This window comes from Aethalodelphis obliquidens, unplaced genomic scaffold (genome assembly GCF_003676395.1).
Source record: "Aethalodelphis obliquidens isolate GAN/ISIS:26980383/991018 unplaced genomic scaffold, ASM367639v1 scaffold55, whole genome shotgun sequence".
NCBI lineage: Eukaryota > Metazoa > Chordata > Mammalia > Artiodactyla > Delphinidae > Aethalodelphis > Aethalodelphis obliquidens.
The window spans coordinates 1869204-1888851 of NW_020837999.1; the positions used below are offsets into that span (position 1 = coordinate 1869204).

The following is a 19648-nucleotide window of genomic DNA, read 5'->3' on the forward strand; positions in this document are numbered from 1 at the left end:
AAACTCATTTTAAAATCCTGATAATTTTCTAAAACTCATTTTAAAATCCTGATAATTTTCTAAAAAAAAAAAAAAAAAAAAAAAAAATTTTCTAAAATTTTCTCATTGACCATGCCTTAGAAGATCTTCACCCCAGCTTCACCTTGCTCTCCATAGAGATATAAGTAATCTAAAAGAGTCATGTGAAAGCCATCTTTATGTCTAAGGATGGTTGGGTTTAGGAGTAGTCCTTTAAAGAACCAATCATCTATCAATCTTAGAAGCAAAAGGGGAGATACAAAAAAAAAAAAAGTATAATCCATCTATAGGGACTTCCCTAGGGGTGCAGTGGTTAAGAATCTGCCTGCCGGGCTTCCCTGGTGGTGCAGTGGTTGAGAGTCTGCCTGCCGATGCAGGGGACATGGGTTCGTGCCCCGGTCTGGGAAGATCCCACATGCCGCGGAGCCGCTGGGCCCGTGAGCCATGGCCGCTGAGCCTGCGCGTCCGGAGCCTGTGCTCCGCAACGGGAGAGGCCGCAACAGAGAGAGGCCCGTGTACCGCAAAAAAAAAAAAAAAAGAATCCGCCTGCCAATGCAGGGGACACAGGTTCGATCCCTGGTCCAGGAAGATCCCATGTGTCACTGAGCAACTAAGCCCATGCGCCACAACTACTGAAGCCCGCGCGCCTAGAGCTCATGCTCCGCAACAAGAGAAGCCACTGCAATGTGAAGCCTGTGCACAGCAACAAGGAGTAGCCCCCGCTCGCCGCAACTAGAGGAAGCCCGTGCACAGCAACGAAGACCTGACACCATCAAAAATAAATTTTTTTTAAAAAGGTATAATACATCTAAATCCTCTATTGCTCCATCGACCTCAAAAACCTTTCAAAATTGTCTACTAATCATATGTCTACACTGCTACAGAGAAAGGAACCTGAACTAGAAATGAGGGTCAGTATATAAATATCATACAGAAAATGAGATTTAATAGATAATGTTGAAACAACTGGCTGGCCATTTTGAAAACCTGTCAAATTAGATCCCTAGCTCACTTATTATTCAAAATAAATTTCAGATGGATCAAATATTTGAATCTTAAAAAACCCAGGGCTTCCCTGGTGGCGCAGTGGTTAAGAATCCACCTGCCAATGCAGGCGACATGGGTTCGATCCCTGGTCCAGGAAGATCTCACATGCCGCAGAGCAACTAAGCCCGTGCGCCACAACTACTGAGCCTGAGCTCTAGAGCCCATGTGCCACAACTACTCAAGCTCACGAGCCACAACTACTGAAGCCCACGCACCTAGATCCCATGCACCGCAACAAGAGAAGCCACTGCAATGAGAAGCATGTGCACTGCAAGGAAGAGTAGCTCCCGCTCGCCACAACTAGAGAAAGCCTGCGTGCAGCAACAAGGACCCAACACAGCCAAAAATAAAATAAATAAAATAAAATTGATTAATTAAAAAAACATTTTTAAGTTATCAAATTATCAGCTAGTAACTCCTATTTCTTTTAACTAATCTTCCTAAAATGAACCAAGATATCCAAACTCATTCTTTTGACCTTAAAAAGTACAAAAGGTACTAATTAATATTCAATAACTTTACTGCTGCTTTTAACTATGTCTCATTGTACAAAACCTTTTTCAAGCAAAGTGGAATCTGTCATCTCTCAAAATGCCATAGAGTTTATTCAAAAGGTCACATCATCCATGACTGAAGAAGGTTGAAGAAACAGGCACTCTCATATGGCTACTGGGAGTGCAATATTTCCAGAGAGCAATTTGGCAATACCCACCCAATAAATCTTATGACCTAAAAACAATTTCTTGGAATGTAGCCAAGGAAAAATCATAAACACTCGAACGTTTGCTTATCTGCACTTTCTAAAACAAATATGTTTTGCTTTTATTCTAAGGGGAAAAAAAATGTGTTCTCAACCTACTCCGTTGATCAAAGCTCTATGTGGACTGGCCAGTTTTATGATTAGATGCATAAATTGGATGAAGGGGCTAAATTACAGAATAACAATGATATTAACTTTTTTTCATATATTTTTGCCAAGGGACTCTCAATCTTTACAAAAGGCAGGTTGTTCTCTCTGTTCAAATACTTATGTACATATCTCAAAGAACACTGAAATTGAATAGAATTAGAAGTATATTAACCAAGTTAATATTTGTTAAACACTTAAAACAGTGCCTGGCACATGATAAACTGTTAGCGGTCATTATCATATTTACTCATTAATTAGCTATCAAATGAACAATGCAGCAAAATAAATGGTAGTCAAGAATAGGCATTACCTGTAAATTAAGAGAAAGGTAGAGAATGTCCCCAACCTGATAAAGGGCACCTACAAAAATCCACAGCTAACATAATTAACAGAAAAACTGAAAATTTTCTCCCTAAGATCAGAAACAACACAAGAATGCCTAATGTCCACTCTTGCCAATTCTGTTCAACATTTTACTGGAAATTCTAGCAAGGGCAATGAGGCAAGACAATGAAATAAAAGGCATGTTGATTGAAAATGAAGAAATAAAACGAATTCTTATGTGCAGATGGCATGATTTTGTATATAGAAAATACTACAAAACACACACACACAAAACTCTTAGAGCTAATAAATGAGCTCAGCAAGGTTGCAGGATACAATATCAATATACAAAAACCAGCTACATTTCTACACATTAGCAACAAATGATTGGAAAATGAAATTAAGAAAATTCCACTTACGACAGCAGCAAAAGGAACAAAATATTTAGAAATAAATTTAACAAAAAAAGTGTAAAACTTATCAACTTAAAACTATAAAACATTGTTGAAAGAAATCAAAGACCTAAATATAGGCATACCTCGTTTTATTGCACTTTGAAGATATTGCAGGATTTTTTGGTTTTTGTTTTTACAAATTGAAGGTTTGTAGCAACCGTGCACTGAGCAAGGCTATCGACACCATTTTTCAAACAGCATCTGCTCACTTCATGTCTCTGTCATATTTTGGTAATTCTCACAGTAGTTCAAACTTTTCATTAATATATTTGTTATGGTGATCTGTGATCAGTGATCTCTGATGTTACTATTGCAAAAAGATTACAACTTGAGGAAGACTCAGATGATGGTCAGCACTCTTTTAACAATAAAGTATTTTTTAATTAAGGTATGTACACTGTCTTTTTTTAGACATAATGCACACTTAATAGTTTACAGTAGTAGCATAAACATAATTTTTATATGCACTGGGAGACCAAAAATTCATGTGGACTCACTTTACCGTGATACTCATTTTATTGCGGTGGTCTCGAACCGAACCCACAATATCTCCGAGGTATGTCTGTAAATAGAAAGACATCCCATGTTCATGGGTTGAAAGACTTAATATTGTTAAGATAGTGTATTAGTTTCTTGCACCTGCTGTAACAAATTACCACGAACTTGGTGGATTAAAACAACCGAAATTCTCTCTCAGTTCTGGAGGCCAAGCTGAAATCAAGGTGTCACGGCAGGGCCCCACTCCCTTTGGAGGCTCTAGAATCCAGTCCTGGCTCTGCAGCTTGTGGTAGCTAGCAGCATTCCTTGGCTTTTGGCCATTGCACTCCAATCTTCAAAGCCAGCATCTACAAATCTCTCTCTGCTCCATCTTCAAATCACCTTCTCCTCTGTGTGTCATCAAATCTCCCTCTGCCTCCCACTTATAATATACAGGACTGCATTCAGGGCCCAGGTGGCTATTCAAGATAATCTCAAGATTCCCAACTTAATTATATCAAAGACCCCTCTGCCCCCTTTTCCTGCCAGATAAAGCAGCATTCACAGGTTCCAGGTTTTAGGACCTTTTGGGAGAGGGGGCATTTTCCAGCCTACCACATATGGCAATACTCCCGAAACTGATGTGGATATCCACATGCCCAAGAAAGAAGTTGAACCCTTAACTTATGCAATATAAAAAATAACTCGAAATGGATTATTGACCTAAATGTAAGACCCAAAACTCTAAAACTAGAAGAAAACATAGGACAAAACCTTCATGACACTGGGCTTAGCAAAGATTCCTGGATATGATACCAGAAGCACAGGCAATAAACACAAAAATAGACAAATGGAATCATATCAAACTTAAAAACTTCTGTGCAAAGAACACAGTCAACAAAGTGAAAAAACAACCTATGGAACGGCAGAAAATATCTGCAAATCATATCTGATGAAGGGTTAATATTCAGAATATTATAATATTATAAAACTCCTACAACTCAACAACAAAAAAGCATATAACCCAACAAAACAAAATGGCCAAAGGATATGAATAGATATTTCTCCAAGGAAGATATACAAATGGCCAACGGGTATGTGAAAAAGTGCTCAACACCACTAATCATTAGGGAAACGCAAATCAAAACCACAGTGAGGTATCACCCTACACCCATTAGGATGGCTACTATTAAAAAGACAAACCAGGGGCTTCCCTGGTGGCCCAGTGGTTGAGCGCCTGCCTGCCGATGCAGGGGACACAGGTTCGTGTCCCGGTCCGGGAAGATCCCACATGCCGCAGAGTGGCTGGGCCCGTGAGCCATGACCGCTGAGCCTGCGTGTCCAGAGCCTGTGTTCCACAACGGGAGAGGCCACAATGGTGAGAGGCCCACATACCAAAAAAAAAAGACAAACCAACCACCAACAACAAAAACAGAAAATAACAAGCACTGGTGAGGATGTGGTTAAATTGGAACCCTTGTGTGCCACTGGTGAAACTGTAAAATGGTGCAGCCGCAATCAAAAACATTATGTCAGTTCCTCAAAAAATTAAAAATAGAACTACCACAGAATCCAGCAATCCTACTTCTGCGTATAGATCCAGAAGAATGGAAAGCAGAGTCTTGAAGAGATATTTGAATACCTGTGTTCATAGCAGCAGCAGTATTCACAGTAGCCAAGAGGTGAAAGCCAAGGTACTCAGAAGTACGTGGGCCTCCAGCAGAGAAACAGTAAAACTGTGGGACTTCTCGGCCTCCATCTGAGCCAACCCTTCATAACAAATCTTTTTATATATCTATATATATATCCTATTGGTTCTGCTTCTCTGGAGAACTCTGACTAATACACATCCCAAATGAGAACTGTCACTCTAAGAGCTGTGTCTCAAACTTTAACCTGCATATGAATCCCCCGAGAACTTATTAAAATGAAATTTTTATTCAATTAAGTGTGAGGTGGGGCATTTCACAGGCCCCCAGGTGGTGCAGATGCCCCTGGGCCTGGCTGGTAGGCCACGATGACTGGCATGGCGTGGTGTCCTTTAAGCCCTCACTACTCAAAGGTCACATTTTACCCATCTGCTTACTCCCCCAAAGTGAACCAATGTTAAAGTAAGTGGAGAAACACATGCAATTTTCAGATCAGCGTTAGTTACATTAAACCAAGGAGGAAGTCAGACTTGTTGTTTTAGGCTAAACAATTCAATTTTTATTATCTGCATTAAAACCTGGAATGATTAAAACTTAATAAACTGAGGCTATAAGGAGTACTGAAAACATGTAGAAATTAGAATAGTCTAAAAGCTTTTCTTTAAAAAATGGGACATAGTGAGAAAATCATACTGGTAACAGAAAGTTTCAATAAAAAGACAATGTGAATTAGCACCCAGTCCCTAAATCAAGGAAGGGGAAAGTTTCTACCCAATGTTGGCTTACCCTTTTGCACAAATTTCACATTTTATATCACACTGAAACTAGTCCATATGACAATATAAATATTTCATAAATAGCTAATTAAGAGTCCAACAATCAATAAACTACATTATGCAAACTTAAGCAGCAACATTTATATTCCTGGATCCAGCTGCTGTATTTAATTTACAATTAAATTTAAGTAGGAAAAGCAAAAGCTCTTCTTTATGAAAGAAGTCTCAGGATGCCAAAGACAACCTGTCTCAGAAAGTTCCACACCTATTTGTTAACCAAACAAGCCTCAAATTTCAAATCCTCATTGAAATCAAACCTATACAAATGTCACCACAAAAATAAATAGCCTGATTCAATAGATGACATCAGTTGAAGTTGTGTTTACAGGTCTATCAATCTTAAGCACAAACCTTGACCTTAACAAGTACTGTGTCATAGTCTTCTTTGTATTCATGTTAAGCAAACTTGGACATGAGGACTAACAAAACTCCCCCAAGATTTATAACCTAGTATTGAACTAACTAAGTTAGGTACCCTGCTAATGACTCTCATTAAGCTCATTACACCTATTAAAAGAGTAATTAGTAGCACTTATTTATAATAATCTAATTATGCTAACGGCAGGAGAGGGGTTCTCATTCACTTAACTTGGAGCTCCATGAAGGCAAACACATCTGTATCAATCACTGCTGTAGCCCCAACACCTAGCAGGACACCAATAATTATTGACAGGTTAGGTAGTTGAAGGAATGAATAAATGAATGAATGATGTCGAAAACATAGTAGATACCCCAAAAATGTTCAATGAGTTAATTTAAAAGGGCTTACTTTCTAGTTTCTTCGTTACCAGATATATAAAACTAAATTAAAGCATACATTGCAAACTCCACTTACATCAATAAAGCTCACCTCTATGAGAGGTGCAGCAATTTACACACCAGTGTCACCAGCAGTATCTAAAGCAGCTGTGACTGGCAACTAAACCAATGTGTTCCTTTCTATTCTTTTAATCAGTTTATTTTTCTCCCCTGCACTTTACAGTGCCTACCAGCATATCCATTTATAAGAGAGCTAAAGAGATGGCAATCCTTGCTCTAGAACACTGAATTTGTTGCCTATTTCATTAATTCACCTCAGAAACAGAAAAGCCTCACCGTTACTAGGTGTCTCTTGGCACTCCTCTGTACAGTCTCTCTGGCCTTCTTCCTTTTCCTCAGCATGTTTACTGGACTTCGACAGCCGTTTTCTTACAGACATCTTCTCTTCGCCCAACATCGTGTTGTCTAGGAAAGAAGATATAAAAAGCTTTAAGTATCCGGCTTAGGCAAATTTCACGATATCACCATATTTTTAGGGGAGGCAACAAATGATATATCCTCTTCCTTTTGTTTTACTTTAATCACATTTAAGCATTTTCCGAGTACCAGATACCATAACAAATACGAAGAAATTGGTCTTTATAAAGTAATTGGCTGGTTTCAAAACACAGCCCCCATTCTTAAAGAAAATTTAGTTGAACAAACAAGGCGTAAGTACATGAAAAATTAAGAATTAAATAAAAGTTAAGTACAAAGATGCCACAAGGTAGAGCACAATCAATAGTCAAGTCAATGGTAAAAACAATACATACCTGAAGTGCAGAGACAGAAGAGATCATTAAGAGGTGCAAAGGTTTCACAGAACAGAAGGTATGTGACCTGAGTCTTGAAGGATGAGAATGGAGCACTTTATGGGTGAGAAAGGATGAAAACAAGGTCCTTGTAAGCCCTGTTCAGGGGACCATGACTGATCAGACTACTTCACTAGAGGACAAGAAACAAGCTTTCATCGAGTAATTACTAACTACCAGGACTCTGCTAGGTGCTTTAAGTTTTCTCATCTAATCTTCAAAACTCTGCAGAAAACTTGTTATTACTCCTGGTTCCTATATGAGGAAAAATAAGGTTCCAGGAAGTTACTGCCAATGCCTTCCACCCACACACCAGGAGCATACCAATGGCTGAACAAGCTGAGTTTGAACAAGCACATCATGGGAAACTGTGGGGCATCTTGGTAAGAGAATATTAGAAAGGACTTATTTAGGATTTGGATTTGACTACGTGATTTTGGGGGAGAGCCCAAAGAAGCGGGGGTTCACTCTGGCTTGAGTGCTGGCCGAAAGCGAGGACAATGTGATGATTGGGTATACCATCAAATCTCTGTAGGGAGGCAGACCAGAGGGAGGCTAAAGCTGTAATTGGTAAAGCATCAACAATCATTCCCAGTAGCCTGGAGAGGGGAATGTTGGATATTTTGTGACTTGGGCAACATGCATGTCTTTACCTGTGTTAAGACATGATTATAACATGGTCTTCTGCTTGTCTTGACCCATCATATTCAAAGAATGGCTTTGTGTGATGCTGATGTTCAGTGAAACCGTTTGTGTTCAACAGAACACCCAGAAGGCCTAGCTCTCAAGATCCAGGCTAGGTCACAGCAACACCACGGCCTAGCTGACTGCACCAGGGCAGCTCCAGGACACCAAGGGCTGTTTGCTTCTTCTCATTACAATAACTTGCCCAAGTCCACAAAGCTAATGGCAGGGTCAGATTTGAACCTGGGTCAGATCCAAACTACAAACACCACCCACTATTTGGATTTTTTTTTTTTTTTTTTTAAGTTGGTAACAGAAAAGTGGTGAGGGAAAAAGACTTGAAAAAAAGAACTGGGGTCAAACTGTAAAGGCCTAAAAATTAGGACTTTTTTTCAGTTAGGCAATAGTGAGACATTTTAAAGCCCTGAAAAATATGATCAAAATCAAATTTTAGGCAGATCAATATCGGGACAGTACAAGGTTTACTCCAAAGCAGTGTTTTACTATGTAGAAGTTTTCAGCCGTCTGAAAGCAAAACACACTGAAGTACTCACTACATTACTTTTAAAATTCTAAGATTATGGTCTTTTTAAATGGTTATGTTTAAATGTCCTCTTCTGTATGCAATGGAGTACATGGTGAGCTTGATTGTTTTCTTAAATATCACTGCTTGGCAAATTAAAAATTTGACAAATCTAGATCAGTTTCCTTCTATTTTTTTCCGAACTCAAATGAAACAGAATTATGGAAGAGTAAATGAATATATCAAGTAGAAATTTTAGGAGACCAATAAGATCCAGTTAAAAAGAGGAACCTAGGAAAGAGGTCAGGGCAACTGGTAAATTTTAAAATCATTTGTGTAACAGTGACAGAGGAAGCCAGAAGAACATCTAATTCTCCAACAGAAAAGATTAGAGAAGTGAGAACTGACAACTAAACTCTGAGGGATGCCCTCAAGTAAGACAAAAAGAAGTAGACATCAGGGACAAAAACAGAAAAATAAAAGATGCAAAAAGAGCAAAGATGTTTCAAAAAGGAGTTATACAGGAGTTAATAGCGTGGAATTAAAAATAGGGACTCTACTTCTGAGCGCTTATGTGCTTTACATGTATGATTATTTTAATCTCTACATAATCTTTAAAGTAGGTACTACTACTTTATTCCCCCAATATTGTCTTTGGTCACCATGTCTTCCCATGTCTTTCCTGTCTCTAGAAAGCTGTTTCTCCTCTGCCCTTTCTAGCTAATCTTACTCACCATTCAAAGTAACAGTCCCAGCAGCAGCAGTAACAACAACAGTTTTGACTTAATGAGCAGCTGTTTTGTCCCTACCAGGCACTGTGCTGCTAAATCCTTTAAATTTTCTTATTCAACCTTTACAATTTCAGAGGTAGGCATTAGCTCATTTTACAAGTGAGAAAAATATAGGTTAGGGAGGTGATTTAATTTGCTCCAAATCATATAATTCTCCAACTGCAGAACAGGGATTCAAAACCAGAACTACTGGATTCCACAGCCTACACTGTAATCGCCAGATGGCCTTGACTCACCTCATCTGCTAAGGTTTCTTTGACCACCATCTCTCACCTCACCGTCCTCTGTGGTCCAACTGCACCCAGTACATCCTGTCACACTAAGATACTCAGTGAGCAATACTATCTGCCTCTTACACTCAGCATAAGCTTCTTAAAGACAGGGACTAAATGGTATCTTCTCTTTGAATTCCCAAAATTTAGTGGGGCGTATCTGGAATATGATAGGTATGTATTAGTACAGAAAGTGATGTACCAGTTAATACCACAACCAATTATTCTGAGTAATAAGTTCTCTAAACTCAGAGGAAAATGTATGCTGGCAGAATGCCAATGAGCATCATCTTCACTGTTAACAGCTTTATACCTTCTACTCAACAATAAGACCTACAACAATCGTTCTTAATTGGGGGTGCGGGGGCCCCCTAGACTAAGGGTATGCAAAACCTACTTTGAATATTTCAGTAACTGAAATAAACAATTATACATTTATCACATAAAGCAAGCAATACAGGCTAACTAAAATAATGTTACTTTGCTTTTGGCTGAGACTGTATCAACTCAGTGAGAAATCAGTTCTCTCTTGCTGATCAGAAGGTGAAAAAAGGGCTTCCCTGGTGGCGCAGTGGTTGAGAGTCCGCCTGCCAATGCAGGGGACACGGGTTCATGCCCCAGTCCGGGAAGATCCCACATGCCGTGGAGCCGCTGGGCCCATGAGCCATGGCCACTGAGCCTGCGCGTCCGGAGCCTGTGCTCCGCAACGGGAGAGGCCACAACAGTGAGAGGCCCGCGTACCTCAAAAAAAAAAAAAAAAAAAGCTAAAGCACAGGTACTGAGTTTGCACAATTACACTGCCATAGATCCATCGACATTTTAGAAGTGAGCCAAAGAAGAAAACACTAACTCTTCATAAAAAGCTTTATGTCATAGTCTATGGTATTTGGCCTCAATTTCCTCCGTTAGCAGGAAGAGAGAACCATAACACAGTGGCGAAAGCACAAGATTTGGTATCACAACACCAAGAGGTAAGTTAACATCTCTGCTCCATCATGTTGCATCCTCAGGTAAATCCTCCAACCTCTCAATCTGTTTCTTCATCTAGAAAGTTTAAAATACTACTGCACACACACACACACAAAGATAATACACACTAGAGTGCCAATATTCTATTAACAACCTAGCTTAAAAAATTAAGTGAATCTGATCCCTACATATCTATGCCCTGTACGCTAAATGACACAGTCATATCATCCCTCAAATTCTACTTGTGTTTGCTCTTAATATGTGCTAGATGAGGGTAAATAAAGTTCCATAATTATACACTTCCTCAAATGCAGCTCAAACACCACGTGGCTTCCAAGAAAGCATTAACAAATTTTGTTATTGTCACACATACAGATGTTAGGAAGGATAACTATTACTTACGCCTCACCTCAATTTTAACCAAATCCTCGTATCATGTAAATCATAAGATTATGAGATGGTGTCTGAATTGAGCTCCTCCTGCCATGCATGTCAGTAACAGTACATGGCTGTTGTGGCAGAAAATGGAGGGAAATTACAGTAATGCTCAGTTCAACTGTTCCTTCTCTACACAAATGGATCACTTTGGCCTCTGTGTGGAGAGCAGACCACAAGGAGGGCAAGAGCGTAAAAAAGGGACACCCTGGTAGTCATCCAGGTGAGATGAAGGAGAGCTGAACGTTCTGACCACTCATTCAGGACTGTGAATCCACCCCCTTACCAATCTAGACACTAGCTAGCCAGACTATTTTAGCTGTTGCAAAGTCAAAAATTCAAACTGTAATTAATTCTAAGTGGTTTCTAGGTGCTGACATGGATCACTGCCCTTATATGTGAGGTGTACCATAGTTTTTTCTTGCCCTCCTATTAACACAGGAGGGGAAGTTATCCTCCTCGTTTCCTCTTACTTCCAGGTCGCCGTTCCTCGTTCCCTTCCTTAAATACCTCAGCCGGATTATTACACCTGATACTTCTCTTTGTTGTATGTTCTGTCTTCTTGATCACTCCCCTCCTTTACTGAGGATGTGAACACCTCACTCACTCCCCCTTTCTCCCTTCCACCAATTCTTCCACACTTCTTTCACTTCAACATTTATGTACTAGATCCAAGCTCCTGCCCTCCAAGCTCCTTGACTTCTTCCTTTCTCCAAAAAGCTGTTCTTATGTCCCAGTCACATCTTCCCCTAGAACTTACTGTTACCAACAACTGCACCATGTCCATAATTTTCATTTCTAGCGTCTAACGCTCTGATCACCACCAGTTAACTTACTGTGATACCCTCCTTTCCTCAGCAGGTCCAGACCTCCCTGAGCTCCAGACTCCTATTCAAAGGCCCACTGGACACCTTTATGTAGGTAGATGTCTTACAGGCATCTCAAACTTTAACATGACCAAAACTGAACTACTGATGTTCCCTCCAATTCCATTCTTCTGTCTTTCCTAATTCCGTTAATGGAACTAGCAGTCAGTCTTTGCCCAGATTAAAAACAAAAAACCCAAAGTTATCCTTGATTCTTTACTTTCCCTTAATGAATCCAACAGCAAGTCCATTTTACTCTGTCTTCAAAATATAAATCACATTCTAAACTTTTCACCACATCCATCACCTTCACCACAGTCTAAGCCACCGCTACCTCTCACTGTAGTAGCCTAACTGGTCTCTCCTCATCTTCTCCCTTCTGGTCACACAGGGCCCAGAGTACCCTTTTTTTTTTTTTTTTTTTTTTGCGGTACGCAGGCCTCTCACTGTTGTGGCCTCTCCTGTTGCGGAGCACAGGCTTCGGACGCGCAGGCTCAGCGGCCATGGCTCACGGGCCCAGCCGCTCCGCGGCATGTGGGATCCCCCCGGACTGGGGCACGAACCCGCGTCCCCTGCATCGGCAGGCGGACTCTCAACCACTGCGCCACGAGGGCAGCCCTAGAGTACCCTTTTAAAAGGTAAATCTGAGCAGGTCATTCCCCTGGCTCAAAATCCTTCAGGCACTGAATTCTGTTCCAAGCCCTCACCATTGTCTAGTAACTCCTCCATGATCTGCCATTCACCTCCCACTTCTGACTACAATTCTCATTGCGCATTCTCATTACTTTGGCCTTCTGCCGTTTCTTGGTCAAGCCAAGTTCACTCCCACTTAAAGGTGTCCGCTATTTCCTCTATCTGGATTATCTCCCCCAGACACCCTCCCTCAAGGATTTCCCCCTCACTTCATTCAAGTTCTCAAATGTCCCTTCCCCAGGGACTCCCCTATCTACCCCAACTAAAATAAACACTCTCACACCCTGTTAGTCTTATCCCTTACCCTGCTTTATTTTTCTTCAGTGCACTTATTTCCCAATACATTATAGTTTTAATTGTCTACCCCACAAGACTAATCCCCATGAAAAGCAGAATTTTGACTTGTTCACCATTTTATCCAACTATCTAGAACTTTGCCTGGAAGAGTCTGTACTTAATACATGAATGAATGGTTATCAAGCATTTTCATACACAGTAAGGAAATAAAACAACTTCCCTTCACATGTTCATGCAACAATCATCAAGAGGATAGTATGAGAGTTGGAACTCATGTTCATTTCTTACTTTACCTGTTAACACTAAAAGATAAACATAGACCCCAGTTTGGGGTTTAAGTTGTATGGATGTACATAAAAATGATCCGCTCTAGAGCTTAAGACTTTTCATCAGCATCTGCCATTCTGGACCCAATTATAAACTCACGCTGTCTAACAGACTTTGAAAAACAGTTTGCTAACAAATGCCATGACTTTTACTTCCCTGGAAAATCTCTCAAACTTGAGAGGTTTTTCTCCTGAAACAATTCAAATAATTAGAACAAACATTATTAGAATTGCTGGTAAGTTCCTTTTAATGTGTACTTACCACTGGCTACAATTTCTGATAAGATCTTTGTATACATTACCTCCTTTAAACTTAACAATAACCCTGTGAGGTAGGTAATCCTGTCCCCAATTCACACAGAAAAAAGTAGTGACAACCAGAAGCATAATTATAGACAACCGTAAATAAAGAAAACTTTAAAAGTAGGAATCAACTTTAAAAAAGAGAAAGCAACCATAGGTCTTTTCACGTAGGGTTAAAGGACTTATGTTTCTTATGAGTCCCCCAACACATTATTGTATCAAAGCAGACCTGCAGGGACTTCCTTGGTGGTCCAGTGGTTAAGAATCTGCCCCCCAATGCAGGGGACATGGGTTCGATCCATGGTTGGGGAACTAAGATTCCACATGCTGTACGGCAACTAAACCCACGCCTCCACAACTAGAGAGCCCATGGGCCACAACTAAAGATAAGCCCGAGCACGGCAATGAAAGAGCCCCTATGCTGCAACTAAGACCCGACGCAGCCAAAAAAAAAAAAAAAAAAAAAAAAAAAAGCAGACCTGCTGAATTCATGCTGTTTTTTTTGTTTTTCGGTTTTCGGTTTTTTGGGCCGTGCCACGTGGCTTGCAGGATCTTAGTTCCCCTACCAGGGACTGAACCTGGGCCAAGCAGTGAAAGCCTGGAATCCTAACCACTAGACTACCATGGAACTCCCCTGAAGTTCATGCTTTAATGACCCTGGCACATCTTGTAAAACGCTACGGTACTTTAAACATAGAAGGCAAGGACAAAAATTTTAATTTGCCTTGAAAAACAATTTTTTTAAGTTTTGACACTTAAAAGGTACGTGTCAATTATCTGAAAATCCATGTATTTTAAGCACCTCTTTCTACAATGATGTTAGATGTATTGTAAATAATACAGAGGTCTACCCCATTAACTGTTCTCACACACTTACGCACACACGGTGTCAAGAGAAGGCACAACCAACCACTTAGAGAAGTTGCATAAGTCCTCATGGAGGTGACATTAGAGCCAGAGTTCAAGGAAGACATAGAGGTTTGCCAGGCATCAAAACAGAACCAGATGAAGAGCACTCTGAAAACATGAACATGTACAGACCTTGGTGACAGATCCATTATTTCAAACATTTTATTGACATCTACTACATGCCAGGCCCTGGGATACAAAGATGATTAAACAGTCTGAGCCCTCAAGGAATGAAAAACTACTAAGAGAAAGATATAAAAACATAATTATAGGAGTATTACAGAACAGTAATTTAGATGTATGTACATGAAGGGAATACAGGCCTGATGCCCAATAGAGCTTAGGGGCAATTAGGAAAGGTTTCGAGAAGTAGGTAAAATCTAGGTTAAATCTTAAAGGAAGAGAAGGAAAAGGCTGGAGCACAGGGTAAATGGAAGGGCAAGGACAAAAGGTCAAGGGTCCTTAGGGGCAATTCTAAGGAGTTTGGAACTTAAACACACAAAACAAGGAGCTGATAGAGGCTTTTAAACAGAGGGTGACTTATATCTGTCTGACTTGATATTTGTCTTTTAGTAAGAACTCAGGCAGCAATGTGGAGGATGTGCTATTGGCAGTGATGGGGCCCAGGGCGGGCTGCCCCAAAATATGCCTCAGTGGCATACTGACTATTTTGAAGAAACAGCGGTTGCAAGGGGGAGACTGTGACCCTCCTCTCTGTCTCCCTGAAGACAGGAAATGAATCTCCCACATAAAAGGTGCCCTTCCTGTAATGGAAGGTAGAAAGACACCCTTATCACCAGAGATGGGGAGTTCAGGGCCCAGAGACCTGTATAAGGAAACATCTGCCACTTCTTTGCTAATTTACTAACCAAGCCCAAACTTTGCTTAAGTTCCTTACTAATTAAGCACCCAAACCTAAGCTTCTTTGTCCTGTCAATTTCTCTCTAATTTATTGTTGGTCTAAAACATATAAAAGCTGCCTAATTTGGCCACTTCTTAGGTCTTGTTTCTATGAGACCTCCATGCACACGAATCAAAGATTCTTTTTTCTCCTGTTAATCTACCTCCTGTCAAGAATTCAAGAGGGGTTAAATCAACTATACTCCAATATAAAATAAAATTGTTTTTAAAAAGGTTAATTTTATGATATGTATATTTTATCAGAATAAAAAAGCAAATACTGGGGGGGGAAAAAAGAGAACTCAAGAGGGGTAAAGGGGGAAATTTTGCCCTCCTGGATAACAGGGAGAACAATGAGCTCTCGCAATTGATAAGGGCCTAAAGTAACGCTCAAATGACATGTATTTCTTAAATGGACAAATGATTTCATGAAGAAGAGATAAGAGAGATCGGATAAATTTACAAACATTAAGCTGAAGCATCTATGAGATATCCAGGTGCCTATATCCAGAAGGCAGTTGGAAATACAGATCCCAAGTGAGTTTCCTAACTAAGCCTACGGGTGTGCCATTAAGCTAAGTAACTACAGGAGAAGAGAAATGAGTAGATAAGTTCGATATGATATACCGGTGAGTCAGCCAAGTGATTATCGCCAACAGGCAAATGAATATACAAATCTGGACTAAAGAGAGAGATGTGGGATTCATTGGTGTATAGGCAGCAGCTAAGGCCAAGCACAGGAAGGAAGTCTCAGGGAGAGGCCATAAGTCAAGAAAAGAGATTACTTAGGAAATAACAAAGCTAACATTTGCCTAGTACTTACTTTGGCTCATTTAATCCTCACAACAATCTATGTGGCAGATACTATTAACCCTTTTTTCTTTTGGCCACGCCACATGGCTTGAGGGATCCCTGACCAGGGACTGAACCCAGGCCACAGCAGTGAAAGAGTCCTAACCACTGAACCGCCAGGGAATTCCCACTATTATCTCATTTTAGAAGTGGTTAACATTTTCCAATATTACAAGGCAATTAAAGAACTGTAAAAAAAAAAAAAAAAAAAAAAACAAGGCCTAGGAAAGACTAGAGGAGAACCAGGAGCAAGCAATGTTCCAAATCAAGTTAGAAGATACAAGAGGTAACCTACGGTCAATACCACGGAAAATTCAGGTAGGACCAAAAAAATACAGGAAGAAAAAAAAAAAGAGCATGGGGCACTGAATATTTCACAATCTGGGGACATTAGTAGCTACAATTTACATGCATAATTAGTTTCAGGAAGAAGGAAGTTTCAGGAAGAGAGAGAAAGAAACATATTGAATTGGGTTGCAAAATGAGTTGAGGAAGTGAAAATCATGATCATAAGACTAGTCTCACAAGAGGTGCAGCAATAAAGGAAATAGGCACTCATGTTTATCATGTCAGTAACATTTAAAGTGCTGGGTGCCAGGGTCAGTGCATCACATACCTCACTTAAAATTTCCATTTAAAAAGGTGCAAAAGATTCGGAAACACTACTAAACTCAGTCACATGACAGTAAGTGGCAGCAGAAACATTTACACCCAAAGTGGCATAAAGTTGACTAGCTATTTTAAAAATACAACACACTGAACAATTATTTCTTAAGAATCCAACCAGTTCACTGGTTTTGGAATGTTCAGTGTGGTAGTATCTAACTTGCCTTAAGAAAGCGAAACAAAAAGAATTGGATTGAACCACTAAAATGAATCACGTTGGAAAGAAGTGTTCACTTCAGCGTGCCTGCAGTGTTCCTTATTAATAAAGCTTTCAAAAGCACATTTAAATCTATTAAAAAAAAAAAGAAACATTGAACAGGAACACCTACTCTAGGTGACGACTTTGTTACATCACTCCCAGGTTCAGTAGGGGTAAAGAGAAACACTTTACAGATACAATTCAAAACAAAAGAATTCAAAACAGATACAATTCAAATTCAAAAGAAGAAAGGTTCCCTTTCTTCTTTCCAAATAAAGGTTTGCCCTAGTACAACCCTATATTTACATATCAAAGAACTGGCTTATCAATTAGCAAAACTAAAGAACACAAATTCTCATTCACACCTGTACGGTCACTATAATCATTTATCCTATGTGATAAATTCCATAAATAAATTTTGTTAACTGGCCTTTGTTAAAAACTTTTTCCTTTTCCTTCCCAAAGGAAACAGGTAATCTCTAGTTAATATTTTTCATTCAAAAGTTCCCTCCTTGAGACTTCCCTGGTGGTGCAGTGGTTAAGAATCCGCCTGCCAATGCAGGAGACACAGGTTCGATCCCTGGTTCGGGAAGATCCCACATGCCGAGGAGCAACTAAGCCCGTGCGCCACAACTACTGAGCCTGCGTGCCACAACTACTGAAGCTCGCGTGCGTAAACCCCATGCTCCGCAACGAGAAGCCACCGCAATGAGAAGCCCGCGCACCGCAACGAAGAGTAGCCCCCGCTCGACGCAACTAAGGAAAGCCCACGCACAGCAACGAAGAGCCAATGCAGCCAAAAATAAAATAAATAAAAGCAATCATTAAAAAAAAAAAAAGAAGTTCCCTCCTCTGTCCTCCAACTCATTCATTCTCATTGCGCCAGGTGCTGGGCCAGACTGCGAACTAAGACCTAAATAAGATGGACTAGCCCAGCCTTCATGAAATTTACATGCTAGTAGAAGAAACAAAGCATCTAAGTAACTAACGCAGCTCATTACAATTGATGATTAACTGCAGCTAAGAAAAATAGAGCGCTAGGAGGGTTTAACCCCCCACAGGATGGATTTCCTGAAAAGGTGATATTAGGGCTGATATTAGAGGAAATGAGCCAATTAGAGGTGAAGGAAACCCCTAAAGACCAGGAGATAGTAAAGAGAAAGAGGCTTTCTTAGAAGAACAAAAATAAAACCGGTGTGGCTGGAGCCCAGATAGCTCAAACTGAACTGGAGATAAGAGTGGCAGCAGTGTTTTGATCTTTATCCTAAGAATGTGAAATCTTGAGAGTTAGCAGCACATGATGCAATGAGACACGTGCATTTTTAAAGGAATAGTCTTGAATGCATCAGAGCTCCTTCCAAAATCCATCCTTATGCCTAAACAACACACAACTTCCCTAACACCAATACCGCCCAACTTAAAGCAAGGGGAAAAAAAGAAGAATGCTTCGAGTTGAATTCGACTCGAATTCAAGGGACTCTGGAAAAAAATTAGTTTAAACAGCACCCACCTGAGAGCTTATAGGTGTTTCTCGCTTACAAATAACTTCTAAACATACATATCATTTAAACTGCATGGCTATTAACATTTAAGAATGACAGAAACTTAATCACATCCTAATACTTCAAAATAAAATGAGTTGATTAAAGGTTTTGGTATCCAGATTTCGATGTCTTGAAGTACCACCTATCCCTTCACACTTTTTTCCCCTAAAATCAGTCAGAAGCTGACACTTTGAGTGCGTTTTTGGTTTCGCTTTTTAAGGAATAAAATGTATTCTAATTCATAACTTTCTTTACTACTGGCTTGAGAGATGTCACAGGATTTGGGGGGACACCAAACAAACCTCCAAGGTTTAAAAGGCTGCCAGCCATACCGGCGCCCGAAGGTAACTTTCCCGCCCGCCCCATCCCCCAAACTGCCCAGGACTCGCGGAGCCTCCCCCTCCCCTCAGCCCAGGACAAGGCCAGGCCCCCGGGCCAGAGTAGCAGCCGCCACTTCTCTCCCCTTCTTCTCCGGCAGAGGCGGGTGGACCCTGGCAGGAAGTGAGGAGGGGACTGGGGAGCATGGGCATTACCTGGGGCCGGAGCCTGGCAGCGGGGACCTCAGCAAGGAAGGCAAAGCCGAGAAGCCGTCACAGCGCGGCTGGCAAGAAGGTCGGCTCCTAGCCGCTCGCTTCCCGGCTGCCCCAGGCCGCCAACGCCACCAGCCCAACAGCAAACGAATATAACGCGCCCAACTCCCCAGCCCCTCCGCCCCCAGCCTCGCAGCCCGCTACGCAGCGTCATGCGCACGGCCAGCGCCGGCTGAGGCTTTCATTGGTGCTCCTGCCCGCCGTCAGGCTCCGCCCACCGCCCACGGCCGCCCCGCCCCTCCCCGAGTGCGCGGGGTTCCCAGGGCTAGAGACCCACGCTGGCCTTGGCCCACTAAGAGGGAAGCTTTGCGCGAGTAGACCTTGATTCCCGCGACAGTAGCTTGCTTTCCATTTCTACCCCAGCGATTCAATGTTCTGCAGAAATGGGACCGAGGCAACTTGCTGCCTGTCCGAAAAGGAGCCCTGCATGGTAGCGCAGAACTGACGAGTCTAGTGCCTCTTCCAGAGACTCGCAGAATCCGCCTATAGAACTGTGGAATATT

The 19648-nt window shown here is 41.0% G+C and overlaps 1 protein-coding gene across 5 annotated transcripts in view; it reads right to left on the minus strand.

Moving 5' to 3' along the window:
- The window catches only part of SOAT1 (sterol O-acyltransferase 1), a 57458-nt gene extending 38162 nt beyond the window's left edge, over positions 1 to 19296 (minus strand). The window contains exons 1-4 of one of the 5 annotated variants that reach the window (XM_027086187.1): positions 19089 to 19264; positions 7288 to 7382; positions 6812 to 6940; positions 6305 to 6361 (exon numbers count right to left, since the gene is read on the minus strand). In XM_027086187.1, the coding sequence (XP_026941988.1) occupies positions 6305 to 6361; positions 6812 to 6932 (178 nt within the window). In that variant the 5' untranslated portion in view covers positions 6933 to 6940; positions 7288 to 7382; positions 19089 to 19264. Of the gene's footprint in view, positions 1 to 6304; positions 6362 to 6811; positions 6941 to 7287; positions 8216 to 19088 lie in introns of those variants that run through there. The other 4 variants (XM_027086185.1, XM_027086186.1, XM_027086189.1 and 1 more) reach the window with 4 other exon arrangements.
- Between the last annotated feature and the right edge of the window lie 352 nt (positions 19297 to 19648).